The sequence below is a fragment of the Thermobia domestica genome, chromosome 7, assembly GCF_964235325.1.
Source record: "Thermobia domestica chromosome 7, izTheDome1.hap1.1, whole genome shotgun sequence".
In the NCBI taxonomy this organism is placed as follows: Eukaryota; Metazoa; Arthropoda; class Insecta; order Zygentoma; family Lepismatidae; genus Thermobia; species Thermobia domestica.
In genome coordinates, this window is record NC_137460.1 from 117015883 (window position 1) to 117036614 (window position 20732).

Sequence of the window (20732 nt, forward strand, 5' to 3'; positions counted from 1 at the left end):
CATTGACATTACAATGACGTTTCTGCTGAGATTTTGGCCGGCCGCCATTTTGCACAGGGTAATTGAGTCGAGACCTGTTTGTCTTCTTTCATTTCTCAACAGCTTTCCAATGATATGTTACTTAACCCCCTTACCATTTGCAGATCTTGAGTGGGACCCTGCGGGTGGCCCTGGGACAACAATTTTTGCTTTGATACGTTGTGTCTTTAAATTGACCAAATTCATGCTTTCCGGTTTTGCCATTTGTTTCACTGTTTGCGATTTCTAGGTAAGGATGCGCAGGAGATAAGATTTCTAGCTGTCTCGTCCAGAAAATGTGCTGTAAAAGTGATGTCTCGACTCGAAAAATGTATATTTCGCTATTGGAAGAGCCGTGTCTCGACTCGAATTTCATCAGGAAAGTCCTGTCTCGACTCGTCTCGTGTGCATCCCTATTTCTATGGGTCGCAACAGACTTTGTGGACGCCCTGTATATTCCTGTAACTCGCATAGTATATACATTCGTAAAATTTTTATTACAATTTCGTAATAGGCGTCATTAGTACTTTCGGATGGTGTATAAACCATCTGCCACTTCGATATATATTTTCTCTCTCTTCCTTTATGAGTTCAGATTCCCGATTGCCTACGCGTCAACTGATGTGCTGGAATCGGCACTCAATTCCAGGGGCGTCATTTCAGACTTTGCTTGAGGGGGGCAAAAGCACCATCGATATAAGACTTTCACATTTTGTACTAGTATCTTAGTAGACAATCTATTAAAGGATATGTATCCCTCAAACTCTTGGGGGGGACAATTGCCCCCTCCTGACCCCCCTAAATGGCGCCCCTGCAAATTTATTTGGATAGCCTTCACTTCCATATGCTTAGCCAGTGGAGTGCAGTTAGTCTAGTGCTTGCATGTTGCAAGCGTCGAAGTGCAGAATGGTAGGAATATATACTGTATATACAGACACTCTAAGGGATTACCTTATTTCTATAATGTTTAGTTCTAATGTATACAATTTTGAAGGTATCATATGTAACCGAAAAAGTCTATTCAGTCTGAAGATGTATCATACATACAGTACTGAATATCAAAAAGTATTACACTTTTACCGAATTTTCATGCAACTGAAGAACCATCAGTTACATTCAATTTCATTACACAGAGCTCTAGTATATATATCATTATATATACACTAGAGTATATATATACTCTAGTGTATATATAATGATTACAATTGACTCAGTACATTTTAAAGTAAAATATTTGTAAAATACATTTGTAGAAATGATTAAATGAAGATAAACGTTTGAAAGTTTAATTTCTCGTATTTGTAAAGTTGGCTTCTGGCAACAGGTAGTAGTATGAGCCTAGTTTCCAAAATGGCATCTGTGCACGAGAAACCATTTTCTGTTTTGGAATATAAGAAGTTTCTTTTCCTCTGTTCCTGTACAGCATGCATTCTGTAGACACTGTATGCACCTGCACTACGAACTATTTAAGATAAGTCTTCACTTAAAATTATTAGTACGAATATGCTAGAGTGTTTGTGAGTGTTCACATCGAATATCTCTAACAGCATATATGGACTTGAACTATTTCTGCATGTTTTCATGTATGATTCTTTTCTTCAAATCTTAAATATAATACTATGTAGGTTTTCAATCCCTTATAAGCCTAAACCTGTCTTTTAACTGTGAACTGCATATTGAGTTTGAAACGTATATAAAATTATGCATTGTTGCCTAGAGCAGTTCACAAAACAAAAATACAAATATTTGTAACAGTTTCCTGAGCATTTCCTATCAGAACAGGTATTTTGTTCTCTAAGACTGCTTGCGGTAGGATAAGAAATAAGAGTGAAATTAAAATTTCCGCTACCTTGAAATACACAATGGAAATCACCAGTGGAAGAAGAAACGACTTACGAAGGTGTTACTGATTCTTAGAGGATGAAAACGTCTTCACACTTTGTCGTGCATGAAAACACGAACAAGTAATCTATATCGATCATTCGTTTGCTGAACATAATAGTCAGAAGCGACACTCAGAAAATCCCAGAAACAGGTATTAGAATAAAAGTTGACAAAAGAAAAAATACCAAGCGAAAAAAAGAACCGTAGAGAAACACACGAGGTGGAAAAGCTATACATTCAAAGGAGAACCTCACACCCAAAATAAAGAAAGCAGGAACTCAGAAATCACGAAAGCAAATTTAGCCTAAAAGCATAGCACATTGAGCGGCAGAGCGCAAAAAAGTCAAGTAAAAATACCAAAGTTCTTCGATTAAGAGACATAACGTTTGTATGCCACGCTTAAGTTCATGGGAAAGTTAGCATTCTCTTTTACATTTAAAAAAATGTTAAAATATCGAGATTCGAATCTTTTGTTCTGAAAAGAGCTTCATATAGAGATATTAAAGATGAGATATGTGCAAAATGATCAAAAATTGGCATGTTTTCCTTGTGCACTGAATGCGGCAAATAGTAGTCGATTCTTTCCCACGATATTCCAAATTACGAGTGGCTTATGGAACATAGTTACTAATGCTCTCACCTTTCGTGTGAGCAGTTTCGGGTTCAGTTTCTGGTGAGGAAACTCGGTTGAAAAAGTATAACAGCTTCTTCAGACCAGTCATCGTGTGTAAAGTTTTCTCCTGGGTTTCCCTTATTCACATTAGGCAACTACTGGAGTGGTGCCTAAGATATAGATAACAAATCGCATTTTTCTTCCCCCTTCCCGAATAGTATGCTACCAGAGGGACCTCATCCCTCATACGTGACGGATTTAGAGCCATAGACGCCAGCAATATATACAAACAATACTATCATTACTATTAATAGTCATAATAAAATCTTAAATTGGTTGAAATAGATTTCAACTTACTTGACCTAATCAGTAACAAAATCAAATTACATGATAACGAACGAAACAAATTCATTTGACATTTCTATTCCAAATTTAATAAAACCCACTTATTTACAAACTTCGAACGGAATATTTTTGTTCCACTGATGACTGCGATATTGACAATAAATTTAAATTTTTAGCTGCTAAGAGTTATTAGGTATTGAAAACTTCAGAGATGAAGTAAAACAACATATTCAAGAGTTAAATGAACTGTCCAAAATCCGACTTTTATTAATTTTTATACATTGATTTCATCGAATGCAAGTATATTTTCCTCATGACTCTGATAAAATATAAAACTTAATTGCACAGTATAACGACTCTGTACACTATTTGATATCATATTCCTCTCACAGGTCTAGATCATCCATATCATGTAACGACATCAATAAGGACATAAGATATCATCAAGCAGATAATAATAAAAAGAGTAATAAAAAACAAGTTTTCAATTTTGGAGTATATTTGAGAAATTGCACAAATGTGAGCTGCCTGAAGGCATGGTAGTTTGACCGAAAAAATGCAACACTGAACAAGAGTCAATGTTTGACACAATGCTCTGCCAAACCTTGTTCAGCAACTCTCTTCAACCACTTACGCTTAAGGGCATAGAATCAATTAAAGATTGAATTCTTGGAACAACAGAACACTGAGAGAGAAAACTACAATCTTTTAACAACGAAAACCCTTGTGGTAGTCCATAGTACTCAAATAATGAAAAGAACAGCAACGTTTCTAGATATGACATATTACTAGCTATAAATCACACTATTGAAAAAAAGTCATTACAAATTTTTGAAAAGAGATTATATCTAGCCTTACTACTGTATGAATAGGTCAAGGAATTCTGATTTTTTGTCGTACAATAAGTATAAAAGTATATATATATATATATATATATATATATATATATATATATATATATATATATATAAGAAAGTCTTATAATATCACATCAACTTCAAGCCATTTATGTATAATAAAAATCCGTACAGCCTAAAACTATATAATTAAGATTAAAAACCGGAAATTAGTTTCCTTATAACAGACATTCTAGTGAACAGTTTTTGTTTCGATTCTATGAATGAATATAGGTGACGTAATTCTCCAATCAAGCTATCTCGGAGGCGCGACATTGTGGTAGGGAACGGACTGCTTTGTGCAAGGCTATTATTTATCTTGCCATATTGGTTTAAGATCTTAACCTTGTTCGGATTCCACGTAAAGAGCAAGTCCCGTCTACAGTGTTATATTACTTTGGTGATGCATTTAACGTTTGTTTCAATTAATCACATTATAATATCCGCTGAATATGAAAGAAAGTAAGCGTTGTCTGGGAAAAGTGGACAATTAATATTTTTTCCTTCTGGTAATCCCTATCGTACTAATTATTACTCCATTTTATTTACGTATACTTTTATGTATGTTTAGACACACCGAAAATACTACTTCTAATAAAATAGTTACGTTGCTTGTAATTACATCGCAGAAAAACAGTAAAAGAGAATGATGTGAAATTTTGAATTTATCATCTATTTTGAACTTGGTTTCGCTACCTCGAAACTAATCACTATTCTTTACATTTATTTTCACTGCTCTGTTTAAAAAAATCTTCAAAGGTATTCAGATATTCAGGAAGAAAACACAATGAATTGTCTATAGCATCTTACAGTATGTCTAGCCTAACTACTGTATGAATAGGCCAAGGATATCCAAAAGGTTGGAAAGAAAGTAATATAATTTACATCATGGTTGGAACATCAAGAGGAGTATATATATATAATACTAGAGAATATGAAACAAAGACCGAATGGATGCATTAGGGCTTTGGTGGTCATTTCATAAGCCGCTAACTGCTAAGATAGACAAAAGTAAAAACTTCGTGCAATCAACAACGAGTGGATGCTACTCTTGTTCAAACCTATATTACATCAATAACAAGGGACGTATGCGAACCGTGACAGCTAGATATTTATGAAAATTGATACCTTCACGAATTGTGGATCCCTAATGATCGTAGTGATAGTCACTCGGTGCTGAAATGCCTTATTTACTCGCTACATATAATACATATACCAAGCAGTGACCAGGTGAGGCTGTGCCGAGTTAAACCCCAAAAACGCCAGAAAAAGGCAGAAAATGAAAAATGTATGCAGGTAAAGTGATATCTACGGGGGCGGACGCGTGATCAAGTACACGCACAGTGTTTTTGTAGTGTCACAAAAACAGTGTTGCCATTCCAATACAAATTTATAGTTTTTCAGATAAAATGTATACAATTTCATGGCATTGAAACAACTGGCATAAAACGTGAAAGAAAATCAGCAAAATGTGGGTTATAGTTGTTGCCAAATAAGGTAGATATGTGGCACTAAAGTTGAGAAATTATGCGGGCTATACAGAGAAATGAGCAGTGTACAACAAGAAGAAGATTCCAGAAGGATCAAACGTGCAGTAGGGATTAAACTGTGGAATGTAGAAGAGCACCCAATGACTAACGGGCTTGATACAGGATACACCCAAAAGGGCACATGGAAGAGTAGACGCAGCCGTAGAAAGAAGAAGTTCAATGAGACATGAGAAAATGTGAACATCAAATTTTCATGTAGCGGGGCAACTCCAATGGCGTTTGTGTGGAATCGACATCTCTAACCGCTTCCGAGAGCTATAAAACGAAGTTTTGGATTTGAAACACTGTGTAAAAACATGCATACCTTCCAAGCCACAGAAACGAAGGCGTGGCGCCTCAAAAGAGTACAGAAGAACTGTGACACGAAGGGTAATATGTCTGTGACAAGAAAGTACGTCAGAATCGATTCACAAAGATTAATGAACTGTGATAGGCGTCAGTCAAGAGTATAGAAAACGTATAGTTAGCATGTGAGCCAACGATGAAGATAAAATACACTAGATTCAGGTTACCAGTAATATACAGATGCTAAATATTTTGGCATAATTCACCAATACATACAACAGAGAAGCCGCAGATAGCATGGCAAAATAAGTACATTTCTCACCCTAGCCGCACACTAGACATAGATATCAAGCCCATACGGTGCTTCCATACGGTGACTTATTCACTACTGTGCATTTGGTTTTTCTGCGGTCTTGTTGTTATTATACATTTGTTCGTTTCATTATACGGACCCCATATTTTCTAAACTTCAGAGTCTCGTATCTCCCTCATTTTGCAACTCTGTTAACCCACTTTTTCCTTATATTCTTTCACATTTATGCCAATTGTTTCAATGCCATGAAATTGTATACATTTTATCGGAAACACTATAAATTTGTATTGGAATGGCAACACTGTTTTTGTGACACTACTGCCGTGTTCTTGATCACGCGTCCGCTCCCATAGGTATCATTTTACCTGCATACATTTTTTTTTTATTTTCTGCCTTTTTCTGGCGTTTTTGGGATGTAACTTGGAACAGTCTCACCCGGTCATTGCTTGGTACATTATTATATGTAGCGGGTAAAGAAGGCATTATCGCACCGAGTGATTATCACCACGATCATTTGCAATCCATAATTCGTCAGGGCACCAACTTTCATAAATATTTAGTTGTCACGTTTCGTATACGTCCCTTGTAAGAACTACTCAAAATTTTCTCTTACAATTGAACATCTAGTCTTAATTTTTAAAGAAACAATATTATCAAATCAACATTGATTTAAATCTCTTATCGAACTACAAAAAAATAAATAAAATAAAATAAAAAATAAACAAAATTGAAAAAAAAAAATAAAAAATAACTTATTTTGAACTACGCCCCAACTATTTTAAAATCTATTAATACACAATCAACTTTAAAAACATTAACCTTCTCTATTTGAACAGGTTATCCTCACAGAGCATGACAACTTGAGTATACATATAATGAATCCAGTACTATAAAATAAATAAATACATTTAATTTTTTGTTAACTACAGTATAGCAAACAGCATTCTCCTACTTTCTCTTCAACAAGACGCTTATCTGCCTTAATATATATAGAAAGTTGTCCACGGAATTACATTGTGTCCTATTCATAACGGATTTACGGTCAAGTTTTGACTCTAATTATTTCAATTATTACTTTTTGTTTGATCAGAAACTCATTACTAATAGCATTACTGCTAATATGTTAGTAACACTCTAATATCCGGTTCCTAATTTTGAACCAAAATCAAGACGATGGTTTTCACCATTCCGTCACGGTAAGAAAGGAGTACATCATTATTGTTATAGGACCAGAGTTCAATCACCGTGTAGAAAAATAGGTATCACACTATAAAAAGGTAATTGAATGTGTAAAAATATAGGTAGTTTCTGTATTTTATACCTTGTCCATTATGTTTCAGGTGAAGACCGTTGTCTTCTCTGTTCCCCTGAGAGCTGTTCAAAACTTCAAATGTAATATATTACTGCAAATCATAACTTAATATTATTTGTACGATATTTAAAGGATTCAACTTTTACTGGTTTTCAATACTCAACTAATAGAAATAATGTACCAAGTCATTCATTATAATTTAATTAGTTCTTATATTTCAAGAAAGGGCAAGTGCTACGAATAAGCTGTAAAGTTTCATGCTGTGCCTTGGTTCTTTAATCTAATAGTCTGTTAACCCCATATAAGCAACTTGAAGGAAATGTTTAGTAAAAAAAAAATAATAAAAAAAAACGTTTATACCAAAAATCAAACGTTAAATCGATAAGGAAATAGATAATAATGGTAGATGTTCTAGCGCTCTGATAAAAGTAATTTAATGCCCCTTTGACAATTACTTGAAAATTTAATTCTATAACGTTAATTCTCGAATTGCTTCACGTTTAAATTTTAATAACAAATATTCATGTGATCATAGCTATATCTTTGTGACATTTTTCAGTTGTAACATTTTGTCACAAAAACTTAAACACAATAATATTAAAAGTGATTTTCAACTGACGGAATATATATATATATATATATATATATATATATATATATATATATATATATATATATATATATATATATATTCATTTATCAACGATTCGCTTTATACAATACAATCTCTATCAACACACACGCATTTTTTAAATCCTTTTTACTTTGATTAAAGGAAATAAAAAACATTGAAAAATTCTGAAATGGTTAGCTCTGTCAATTAATGAATGAATATATAAATGCATTCAGTAATCACTGAGTAATTGAATGCATACATACGGAAAGTATTCCGTTACGTATTTTTTGGCATTGATTAACAGTGTTTCATTTCTGACGTTCCATACTGAACTTAATCCATAAACAATTAGTTCTTATTAAGGTTTAATTGCTCTGTAAAATATTCAGAAAGATATTATCTTCGCTAAAATATTAATAAAGATTAACGGTAATTAAAGTAGCATTTACTTCCCTTTTCCTCTGTGTTTAATAAATACTAACAGCAATTCCATTGCTAATATGTATTTCTATCGAGTTTTCCTTTTTGTATATACATCAAACTTTACTTCCTGCTATCTACTATTTACCAAACTAAAACTTCGAAATTACAATAGTGGACCTGCAAAATATTGGACACAATGTTCGTATACTTCAAACATAATATTCTTACTCTCACTTGCTCGAGCAAGTTCTTACTATCCTCAAAGGAGTATTATTTTATATCTATGTATCATAAATCATCTCTACATCAACTTTATCCTTTGTAATATTTTCCAGAAGTAGAAACTTCGCTTTGTATCTAATTAAATACAAACTTATTTTTTGCTGACCAAAACAATATATTTACATTAAAAAACTAAATACTTGTGTCAATTCCAAGAAGATTTTCATATTTTTGGATCACTGAAGATTAGAGACATGAAACTTAGTATTTGCACTGTAATTCGGTGCTCTATAGGCCCATGGGATGTTAGTCCGTAGGTCGATCGAACGCAGGTTTGGAACTGAAGTCCCCTGCTACTTGAAATGTTCAGTGTATCTCGGTATTCAGGACGGTTAGAGAAATGGAAATTAGTATTTGAACTGAAATTCGGCGTGCTTGTAGGTTTATGAAGTGCGATGCAGTAGGCTGAACAAATGAAAGAGTCTGACGGTGAAGTACCCAGCTAGTCAAAGTATTACAGTTATTAGGATCATGTAGTTGTACTTATAAGATTATAATGTTAATGCGTCCGTTACTCAGCACAATAACTTTTGAACGGGTGTGAATTTTTAAATTCTATTTTTTACCATAGATAGATAGAATGATTATCTCGAGGGAGTTCGTTGATGGAGATGATTCGCAAACCGGAAGCAGTAGAAATGAGCCTTTTACGGTTTCCACATTTATCACTGTAGAGGGAATAGGTAGTAGACAGAGATAAACGGTTTTAGGAAATCGATTAAACGTTTCAAGGACAAATTACATCTTCATCCTTCACACTCTAGTATAACCGGAAGTAGAAATTACTCACTTCCGGTTATAATGGTGATCACTATAAATTAAAAACGGTAATAGATAGCGAGAAGCGATTTTCTTTAATCAACTAAGTGTAATCTTAACAGTAATCTTTCTACTCAAACCGGAATTGAAAGAAGCATACTACAACTTCTATATTCCATATTAAATGATAAAATATTATGTAATCCTCTTTACGGTCTTTGAGTTTATTATAATACTATCATATCTGGAGATCTCGAAAGTTGGAAACATGAAACTTGATGTTTGAACTGAAATTTGGTATGCTTCAGGTGTATGAGAAGTGAGGCCGTGGGCCGAGAAAACACGGCGGTTTCTGGGCGAAGTCCCCACATAACCGAAGGCTAATTATTAAATACATATTTTATCTATACTAAAAGTTACTAATAAAAAGTATCTATTTATGAATTAGTAAACTGTCCAGAGTCGTTTTTCAGAAAATCGTCCGAAAAATTCACCACCAATAATAAACTATATCTCGTAGATTTTAAAACACAAATGAATTATACTATATTAAAGGTTACTAATGAAATATTTATTTACGAGATATGAAGAAAATCGCCTGAGTCGTTTTTGAGAAAATTGTAGCCCAACAATAAGCTATTCCTCGTGGATATTTTGGGGTTAAATGAGTTATGCCATACTGTAAGCAATTAATGAAATAATTAATTATGAAAAACGAACGAAATTTCCTGAGTCATTTTTGAGAAATTGTCCGAAAGAAGGCTCACCCTCAAGAATAAACTGTCCCATCTTGGCTTTCCCCATATAAATGGTTGATATCTAATGTTATGGTTGCTTGTTGAAAACTGATTTGCGAAAGATAAACAAAATCATTCGAGCTGCTTTCGAGAAAATCGCGATATTTTATTTTTCCTCGTAAGTAAACCATCTTTTTTTTTTTTTTTTTTTTTAAGAGTCAGGAATCAAGTTCGAAAACTCCCTTGGTGGATCACCCTCAAAAAAAAAAAAAAAAAAAGAAAAAGAAACTGAGATTACATCATGACGAACAGAAGATAAGATGAAGAGTCGAATAGAGCTTTATATAGGCCACGAAATATGTAAATCGGTTGAAAGTTTTCAAATTTTTTGTTTCATGATCACCTTTCGTCGCTCGAAAGTAAAATGATAAACATATATCGACTATGTTACTTACAGGATTCAGGTACCAGAAATTTGTTTTGATACAGCATATTAGTGAATCTACCACATATTTTAAATCTACATGTGAAACAAAAACTTATTTTATTGAAAAAAACTAAGTTTTGTGTGAAAAGCCGTGAATCCAAGAATATATATGTTGAACAATTGAGAATCTCTTTTTTCACTCATTCTTACAGCTGAAGTTGCTTTGTAATCTGGTTTATGGGCGACGTTACTCATGGTTGACCTTGGCAACAGAATGGTTCCGATAGAACCAACCCTAGAATCATCTCAAACTTTCCCTGAAGCTTCAGTCGTGTGTTTCATATATCGTTTAATTGCATGTGTGTTAACTGAGAATGTCTTGAATGTTATATAGCAATTATGTACTGAGTAACTTTGAATATGTGATTTAATCTTGTAGTCACTGATATCTTTTAATAATGAAGAAGAAGATAAATTACAGCCCATCCAGTTAATTATTTCCAAGTGGTCCTGCGCCTCGAAATTCGGTGTTACTAGCATGGATGTTCTGATAGTTGTTCTCTTCTGATTTAACAGTCTCGCCTTTAGAATTCGTCGATGTCTGAGGTCTGTTATGTGTTTTCTATTATCTTGTGCCATGGCTAACATTAAATGTTCTGCATGAGCGGGAAAGTCATTTCATTCGACCACAGGGTCGTCAAAATTACGTAAATCTTCAGGCGCATAGTAAATTTTGAACATTACACTGATTGTACAGAAATTTTGGTCCCTCTGTATAGTATTTATTTGTTTCTTATTACTAAACCACATTGACATGTATTCCTTGAAAATTAATACAACTATTTCTGCAAATGTGGGATTTTCTTCACTTAAGTGAAATCTGAGAGTTTGATAGACTATGCTGTGTCAACTACCTTAAGTGTCACAAGGGACCAGAAAAACCTTTTTACAGTTTCCTGACTTTATTGCCACCGAAATATAGAGTAGATATTGCTTATACTTTTTTGTTGGTATACTTCTATCTATTGTGGAAATCTGACAGCCAAAACTGTTGAAGCAAATCACTGGATATTTTTCACAGACACTTACCTTTTCACTGAATGGCAATCCCCAAGATGTCAAACCCCTTGGTAGGTGGGACTACCGTAGTAGTCTTTGAAACGAGTGAATTACAAGGAGAGTGACAATTTGTTAGTTTTGACAGATGTCGCGCAAGAGAAATACCTTAACCGATTTGAAATATTATTTTCTAAATCATTATCGGTTTAAGTAAGAGTCGAGTAGAGTTATTACATTTAAATATGGACCAGTTAAGTAAGATAAAAATATCGTAAAAATATTTTTAAAAAACATCGACAAACTTTAGAGTACATGTGGGACAGGGTGATGTTAATGGATTTAAATATTATAACAGTATTTTCTGTGGATCCAAGACATAAGCATTTGAGCTATTACCAAGGGCGCCCATGTTGTGATTTTCAAAGGGGGTAAGCATAAGCGACATTTCAAATGTAGTCTCAAATTTTGCGTTAAATATTCTAAACTATCTATTGGGTTTTAGAACTTCCGAAGCACAATTTCTTCTAAAGGGGGGAAGCGTCCCACCTTGCCTGCCCCTGATTGTCGCCCTTGGCTATTACGTTGACGAAGCTACTAATTTAAAATGTTAAACATTATCTTATAGTGATTTTTTTTTCTTAATTTCAGCAAATTTTAGAGCATATGCGCTAAAGAAAGATATAAACCGATTCTATTTATTTATTTACACCTTTTAAGTCTCCCAAATTCGCAACTTTTTCACTGTGCGACTTAAAAAAAAGTTTTTGATTTTCTTTCGGTCCACGCTCATGCACAATCCTATGTAAACTATGCAGTGTATCTACTTATAAGGCAATTACTCACCATAATAGATCCTCCAATTAAATGTAACCCTTGTAGATCGCCTCTTCGTTCCCAGATATTGGAGCTGGTGAAGTTAACTCCTGCTGTCTGACTCCAAAAACCGTAGTTGGAAATTGTAAGTCCATGGTTAGTAGATACCTTATATATTTCTTGAAGCTTGTAAGACATTTCTTTCCTATTTTCCTGAGTATCTGTCACCCTTGTTACCACGTATGCCTTCGAATTGTAAGGAATATAAACGCCGTCTAAATCTTCGGACTTCCAGCTCTCTTCGAACTTAAGAATCCATAGACAACAATCCGGTGACGTTATCATTGTCTGCAAAATTTAGAGAAAAATTATATAAATGATTTTTTTAAAATTGTCATTTCGAACAGGACTTTAATTGAAGAACACGCTTTATATTTAGAAGCTAATGCTTCATTAGCACATATAAATTCGATGAAAATAACTTAGGAAAATATGAGGAACTTCTGCTAGCTCAGAGAATACTTTTGATTAATCGTTCAATGAAGCAAATAACTCATGAATCCTTACCAGATGAATATTGCCCTACAGCATTCAGTTCCAACAGTGAGAATGGAGTAGGGTAAATACTCTCCACGTAGTTCAACAATGGAAGACTTTGGGGCAAAAACCCGTTAAGTCCAAAAAGTGAAAGTGTAAAAGGAGGTAGGTTTACAAGGGTTTCTCGTCGTCCGATTTTCTTAAACTTAGAACATATATAAGGGTCCCTTTTCAAAAAAGGGCCCCTTGACTAAAAGGGCCACATTAAAGAAACGAAACTCTCCCAATGCAAAGACGACTTCAAATCAAGAAATCAGGGTTTTGTCGTTTTTGCGAGAAAAGAGATTCAGTCGGCAATGGCTCCCTTCAAATGACTAAGGACCCCACACAATCCTTACGGAAATTAGATTTCGGTGGAATTGCTTGAAATCGTGATATGTTGTAGATATTATGTACCTGAGAAAGTCTCGAAAGTCTCAATGGGCACAACAAATAATCACTGATCGTTGGGCCACTACAGGGTCACTTTTTTGAAAACAGACGAATATAACGATATTTTGGATTTCAGTAAAAATGACTGAAACCGTGATATGTTGTAAATATTTTGATCCTGAGAAAAAGTCTTAACGGACATACCCAACAATCACTGACCGTTTGGCCACTATAGGGTCACTTTTTTTAAAGCAGCCGAAGGTAGTCATATTCTGAATTTCGATCAAACTGACTGAAACTGTGATATGTTGTAGATATTGTGATCCTGAGAATAAGTCTCAATTTGTACAACCACCCATCATGACCGTTTGGACATTGCAGAACTTTTTTAAAAAAATAAGAAAAAAAGAACAGAAGGTAGTCGCTAATCGTTTGGTCACCACAGGGTTAGTTTCTTGAAAACAGAAAGACGTTCTGAATTTCTGTTAGAATGAGTAAATTTGTGATATGTTGTAGATCTCATCGTGAGAGAAAGTCTTAATGGACACAATCATCAATTGTTGATCGTATGGCCACTACAGGTACAGATATTTGAAAATCGCCGGGTATAACGATATTTTTGATTACGGTGTAAATGAATGAAACTGTGATACATTGTAGATCTCATGATCCTGATAAAAAGTGTCTAGTGCTTTCCAGGATTTTCTTTCGTCCCTCAAGATGAACATCGGAATGCTTTCTACGCTTAAATGATGTTAGACGCTACTCTCACTATCCCTTATCCGGGTTGTTGGATAGGACTTTTCGTGGCTTCATACAATTCCACCAAAATTCCAGAATATACTCACCTTCTGCTGTTTTAAGAAATGTCCCGCAGTTGCCAAATGGCCAGTGATTGGTGGTTGTGTCCATTGAGACGTTTTCTCAGGATCACAATATCTGCAATATATCACGGTTTGAACCAATTCCACCGAAATCCAAACCTACCTTCTGCTGTTGTCAAAATACATGGTCCTTAAGTGGTCAAACGGTCTGTGATGGGTGGTTGTGATCATTGAAACTTTCTCTCAGGATCCAGTATTAAGAACATATTATGGTTTCAAGCAACTCCACCAAAATTCAGAATACGGTTACCTTCTACTGTTTTGATAAAAGTGGACTCGTAGTGGCCAAACGTTCAGCAACATATCACAGTTTCAAGCAATTACATCGAAATCCAGAATACCGTTAGCTTATGCCCATTTAACCTTTATAGGACAAACGGCTCAAGAATTGAGCCAGCAGTTTAAACCTCCATCACTTCGCTTGTAATTAACCTAAAGAGATGATTTGGGTGTCTATCTCCTTAGGAAGGATCAAACTTTCCAACTGTATGCATTTTGTTTACATCGAGAGTCCAGCAGCGGAAAGGTAGGGGGAGAAGTTGGATGTACTAGTTCCCCCTTCAACTCAGCATTTGGGGGAAGGAGACTCTCCCTCCAAAGAAGCTACAAGCATAAAAAGTGTTATCAATAAAGATAAATAAACATTCAAACTACTGATATCCTGTGTGTGGCCATTCTTGAGTACTACAAATAACAGTGTTGCCAACTTGGAGATAATATATTATTTTATTTCCAATTTTTGAATGTCTTCTTCTTCTTCTTTTACGGATTGAGCACGAGAGGCACAAAAGTTACTTTGTTGAAATCTGTATCTCATACTCTTTCAAATGAGGAATATCTTGTATTCCTATGCCAATTTTGGACGTCAGGGAAGACCAATATATTTCGAAAAATATGTACAGGGTGATTCTCGTAGGAAACACATTCGGAATTTTTTCTCACTTGGTATGCAACTTTCACCCTTCACTTTTTTACACGATTGTACCCAATGTCTGGCGTACACGTAAAAATATTTTCCTACGCACGACAAGTAACAGTGTTGCCAGCTTTTGACAAATTTCCAAAAAACAAAAAATTTCATTTTCTTAAAACCTTTCGTCTTCATTTTCTTCAACGAGTTTGGCACGAAGAGCACAAAAGTTAACTCGATGCCATCTGCGTTTCACAATCTTTACAACCAATTATAGTTCATGTCTGTGTGGCAATTAGAAAGAGTACAAGGGTCGACAACGTAAAGGTCTACGATTTTCTTGAAATTCTTATTCGTCCTGTAAAAATGTGGCCCTGTAGTGCCCAAACGGTCAGTGATTGGTGGCTTTGCCTTTGAAACTTTTTCTCAGAATCACAATATCTAGAACATATCACAGTTTCAGTCATTTTCATCGAAATTAAGAATATCACTACCTTCGGCTGCTTTCAAATGTGACCCTGTAGCGGCCAAATGGTCAGTGATTGGTGGTTATGTCCGTTAAGACTTTTTCTCAGGATCAAAATATCTACAACATATCACGGTTTCAGTCATTTTTACCGAAACACAGAATATCTTTATCTTCGGCTGTTTTCAAAAAAGTGGCCCTGTAGTGGCCAAACGGTCAGTGATTTTTGGTTGTGCCCATTGAGACTTTTGAGACTTTTTCTCAGGTACACAATATCTACAATATATCACGATTTCATACAATTCCACAGAAATCTAATTTCCGTAAGGATTGTGTGGGGTCCTTTGTCATTTGAAGGGAGCCATTGCCCCCTGAAACTCTTTTCTCGAACAACGACAAAACCCCGATTTCTTAATTTGAAATCATCTTTGCATCGGGAGAGTTTTGTTTCTTTAATATGGCCCTTTTAGTCAAGGGGCCCTTTTTTGGAAAGGGGCCTTTGCCCCCTTAACCTATTTTCCGAAAGAAACAAAAAATACGTGTCAATTTATTCTCGGTTTAGTATATATGTGCTAAGTTTTAAGAAAATCGGACGACGAGAACTTTTGGACTTAACGGGTTTTTGCCCCAAAATCTTCAATTGTCTACAAGTATTCATTAATAGCCAGGTGTGAAGATTGGGAGGGCTAGACAAGGTGTTCTAAACTTGTAATACATTTCGATGTAAATGGAACACAAGTCTAAACAATTGGAGGAGAGGGGATTGGTTCGTTAGCATTTCGAAAATGTACATTATTGACCGGAAAGAACATTTAAATCATAGGATTATCGTGGTCACCTTTAATTTTCCATAACCACTGGTATTAATGCGTTACGTAAACATAGTCAAAAAACTTATGCAAAGCCATGGAATTGCGTCCACATCATTATGGATCTGAGATAATGTTTCACTGCAGGGAAGAGAGTTCAAAGTACAAACTTTTTTGAGTGTCCTCCATAAGACAACACTGTTTGTTGTTGGAAATATGTGAATAGGAATTCACCGAATCATTTAACTTGTTTCTAATAATCGACTTCAAACCTTCGTGATATTCGCGAATTTTTTTGCATTTCAAGCCTTATAGAGAGCAATGTGATTTAAAAATTGAAACCGACCAAGTATGCTTAGATTATTCAACTGGCGTCGGACTGTGATTGCCGCAATGGGTTGCTCAAATGGTGATTAAATTCACAGCTACTTTGATCACACTGCTCTGTGATCCCTGGTGACAATTTTCTTTAATGCTCGAAATTACTGTTAGTAAGTCTTCTCTTCTATCATTATTACCGTTCGCCGTTATTATTTTATTATGCGTTTCAATGACCTGCAGCATCTTGAACACTATATTTCTTAATACACCTAACACACCTGCCACCTAATATACACTTGGACCAATTTACCGATGATTTGATCTTTTTGAACCTCAGCGAGGTCCAAGTTTCACGGTGGCTCAGTGCCAGAGCTCTTACCTCCGGTGTATAGGGTCCCTGGTTCGATTCCTGTGCAAATATGTTTGCGGTGGGCAACATCGTATCAGTGGACCTTCTCAGAGTTCTAACGTTTCCTCTTACATTTTCAGTCCAAGAATTCTTCTATTATTATTCACTTGGCTTACTTATCTGTCTTCTTTAGCGAAAAGCACATAAACGTGGCACATTAAACTGAAATATCGCATTTGATTTCCCAGAGAGATATCTCATTTTGCATAACACCGCATCGTCATTATCTGGCTACTTTAATCCACACCTCTGTTCCTTGTCTGACGTACTATAGATGGTTACCTAACACAGACTACACCAGCAGCTGTACACACATACTCAATGTTATCAATTCACACACCAATTTATGTGTTTTCATTACGTTGATAACCGTATATGCTGTGCATATATAACATATCATGCAAGTTCTGTCAAATGAACAGGGTCCAAAGGCAAACCTCGTTATGAGCAATGATACGAAGGAATGGAAAGAGATGAAAGTTGTTTGAAATATATAGTCTCCGATCTCATATGTGGAACTCTCCCGTTTGTACCAGTCATTTGAGCTTCACATTAGTAAGATTCCAAATTAAAAAAAAACAGCGTTTCCAGTCCAGAAGACTATTTAAAAAGAAGTCAGGGAGCAGAGAATGTGCACATGGTTGTGTGCGAAAACCTAGAACATGTCGAATCAGTTTCCAGAAATTGTTGTGCTGATGTTATGGAGGGAGCCAAGGAAGCTTCCCGTTCAACTGGCAAAGTTGCTTTTTTCGTTCAGCATATGAAACTGTACTAGTGTGAAGCAATGGAAAATTTCCACCATTTAGATTAAAAGTCACTTATTTCTACAGCTTAACTTTCCTCTTTCCATATTTGCGTATCTTTACTGATACTGGGATTTGTAATGACTTACATGTTTATTCGGAAAAAAAAATCCTGTTACGATTAGTGGAAAACTAGTAGCGCCATTAGCGGCGTTATGATGAACTATCCTGTACATGATTTGGTGTATAACAGGCAAGCATCATAATGAAGCTACATTGCAAACTGGGAACATCAGACCTTGATAATAGATTACGTCGAATTACTGTACTAGTTCTTTGTTACCTTCGGGTTTTCGTTTGTGGTATGGAATGGAAGTCAAATCTGTAAAACACAATATAAGCATAAAAGTTAAGTGCATGGTGGTTTAATTGTGTATCCAACTCATGTGTAATTCATCCTAGTTCCATATGGTATACGTTTCTTAAAAGTTATAGTTATGTGTGGAAAAATGAAAATATGTGATATTTAAATTAAAATCTTTTGTGTTGTTAAGTGAGAAGCAAGTAAGTTTGCACAGTGTTCATATATTACGTACTTATTTAATCTGTAGTATTGGTAAGTTGTAAAATTTACATATTATATTGCTAGTGTTTAAAATATTTAATTTGTCAGATAATTGGGACCAATTTGCCTATATATATTTATTTTTTTTTAGTGATGTGTAGTAACCAGCCCTTCAGGCTTTTTGTAAGGTCCGATTTGAACAAGATAACGTCATAGTTATTTTTGGATCTACTCAATTTTGATATTTAATCATATAAATTTGCTATTAAATCACATGGATATAGTTTTTCTTTTTCCTCAATCAGAATCCACTTTGCTTTTAGATTTATAGATATATTTATGTATACTAAACAATTCACTTTACAGTCTCTACAAGAGAACGGAATTTATCGTATTTGCGATAGTTTATGGGGTTAGTTAACCCAGTTAGAATTTATAAAATCCTTTTGATAGACCCATATCTGCCTTTATTATTAATTATAAAATATGGAGGGAGTTTTAAACACTCCCTTTCCCAGGAACGATACCAAAGTCTGAACTTATATCGGGTAGTAGGTACGTTACATAAAAATATAGCTTCATTATATTTCTATACTGCTTACATTTTTGCAGTTAGAAGCAGGTTGGGTTTTATGAGGTACATTATGTGGAATTTGATACTATTATATGGACTTTGCAGTAGTGGAAGGAAAAGTATAGAAATACCTTACCGATTGACAGTAATCAGTTATCATTTTGTCGAAAGAATAGGAAAGGGACTAGCTCAACATTCGGTTGCAGTTTTCATTTTCAGCAGTGTATATGACTGCCGTATATAACATCCATATTAATATAGCTGTATTTTGTATAAATTATCAAGATTTATATGTTGGTTGTTAAGATTGTATGTTTATTGTTAATTATGGCTCATTCTCAGTTGAATTTAAATAATTTCGATAATGGTGATCATGGATTGTTTGTAGATAGAACAGACGATGTTTGGGATTTAGCATTTCTGCAAGAAAACACCTCGTTTGTAGAAAGAGGGGTGGGGAGAAGTACTGCGATGAGCGACAGCCCGGAGGTGTTAGCTGGTACGACTCAGCGGGCGATGACCCAGGGAACAGCTGGTGGTGATGTACTGTTTGCGGTAGGTCAGGAAAAAGAACAAAGCAGGTGCTTGTTAGGAAGTGTTAGTTCTGGTAGTCTATTGAAAAGGAATTCAGGCGTTGAAAATAAACAAACTAAAGAATTTCCCAGTCATAATACTAGTAACACGTTCGTTCCTTTTTGCACTTCTTTTTCTAAACTGACCGTAGATGCAGCGAAGTATAGTTTTCAGGAATATATAAATAAAATTCCAGAATGTGATGCAACAGAGCACCACAAATTGTTTTTGTATGCTATTGAGGTTTATAAGATAATAAAACTGAACTTATTTCCGGTTGAGTCTGTATTAATAGCTGCATTAGGAAAAACTAGTAATTGTTTGCATCAGGAATTAATGAATATTTTTTGTATTACTCATGATTGGATTGAGATATGTGGTCAACTATTTGATAAGTTTATATCGCCCTTGGCAAAAAGGCAATTAATTCATAGTTATGTAGATAGGTTACAATCACCTACAGAGTTGACCTCTATTTATATTAATAGTATAGTAGATAGTTATACTATTTGTATGGGTATACGTAATGATAGAGACATACTTGAGTATGTATGGAAAGGGATTAAACCGGAAATACAACATGAACTATTCCGTTATTCAAAACCTGCAAATTTATATGAACTAATAAGTGAAGTGCAGCGTTATGAATTATATCAAAAGAATGTAGAAGTTTACAAGGCGTTCACTAGAATGGGTCAGATTCCTGAGAAAAAACCTATTCAATGTCATTCCTGCGGCGGAAGACATATGGAAAAAGACTGTTATTTACGTAGGCGGATAAAACAACAACAAGACTTGACTACCTCGAGGAGAAAGGTGCAGTGGTTAGGTTCAAGTACCTTAAAGGGAGAAAAAGATAGTAAACTGAATGGACAATTGAATGATCCTTTGGATGTTAGTGCTTCAGGGTCAACATTAAATAAACTTAATAATGCGACTAGCAAACCGAGGGATAGTTCCGATAAATTGGTAGCAGTGTTTATAAAGAGATACTTCTTGGGGAATGACTATGTTGGAGGAATTGATACTTGTGCGTCGGTTTCGATTATAAATCGTGGAAAGTTTTTGGATTGGAATACTAAATTGAAAGTGCCTGTTAAAGTGATGAATGAAAAGTTTACAGGGACAGGTGTTAATAGACAAACAATAACATTGACTCAATATGTGATTATTCCAA

General features: G+C 34.9%; 1 protein-coding gene across 1 annotated transcript in view; it reads right to left on the reverse strand.

Moving 5' to 3' along the window:
* Positions 1 to 19142, reverse strand: part of LOC145689306 (glutamate receptor-like) — a 114296-nt gene extending 95154 nt beyond the window's left edge. The window contains exons 1-2 of the mRNA XM_081763447.1: positions 19119 to 19142; positions 12363 to 12680 (exon numbers count right to left, since the gene is read on the reverse strand). Of these exons, the coding sequence (XP_081619573.1) occupies positions 12363 to 12680; positions 19119 to 19142 (342 nt within the window). The remainder of the gene's footprint in view (positions 1 to 12362; positions 12681 to 19118) is intronic.
* Positions 19143 to 20732: the final 1590 nt, after the last annotated feature.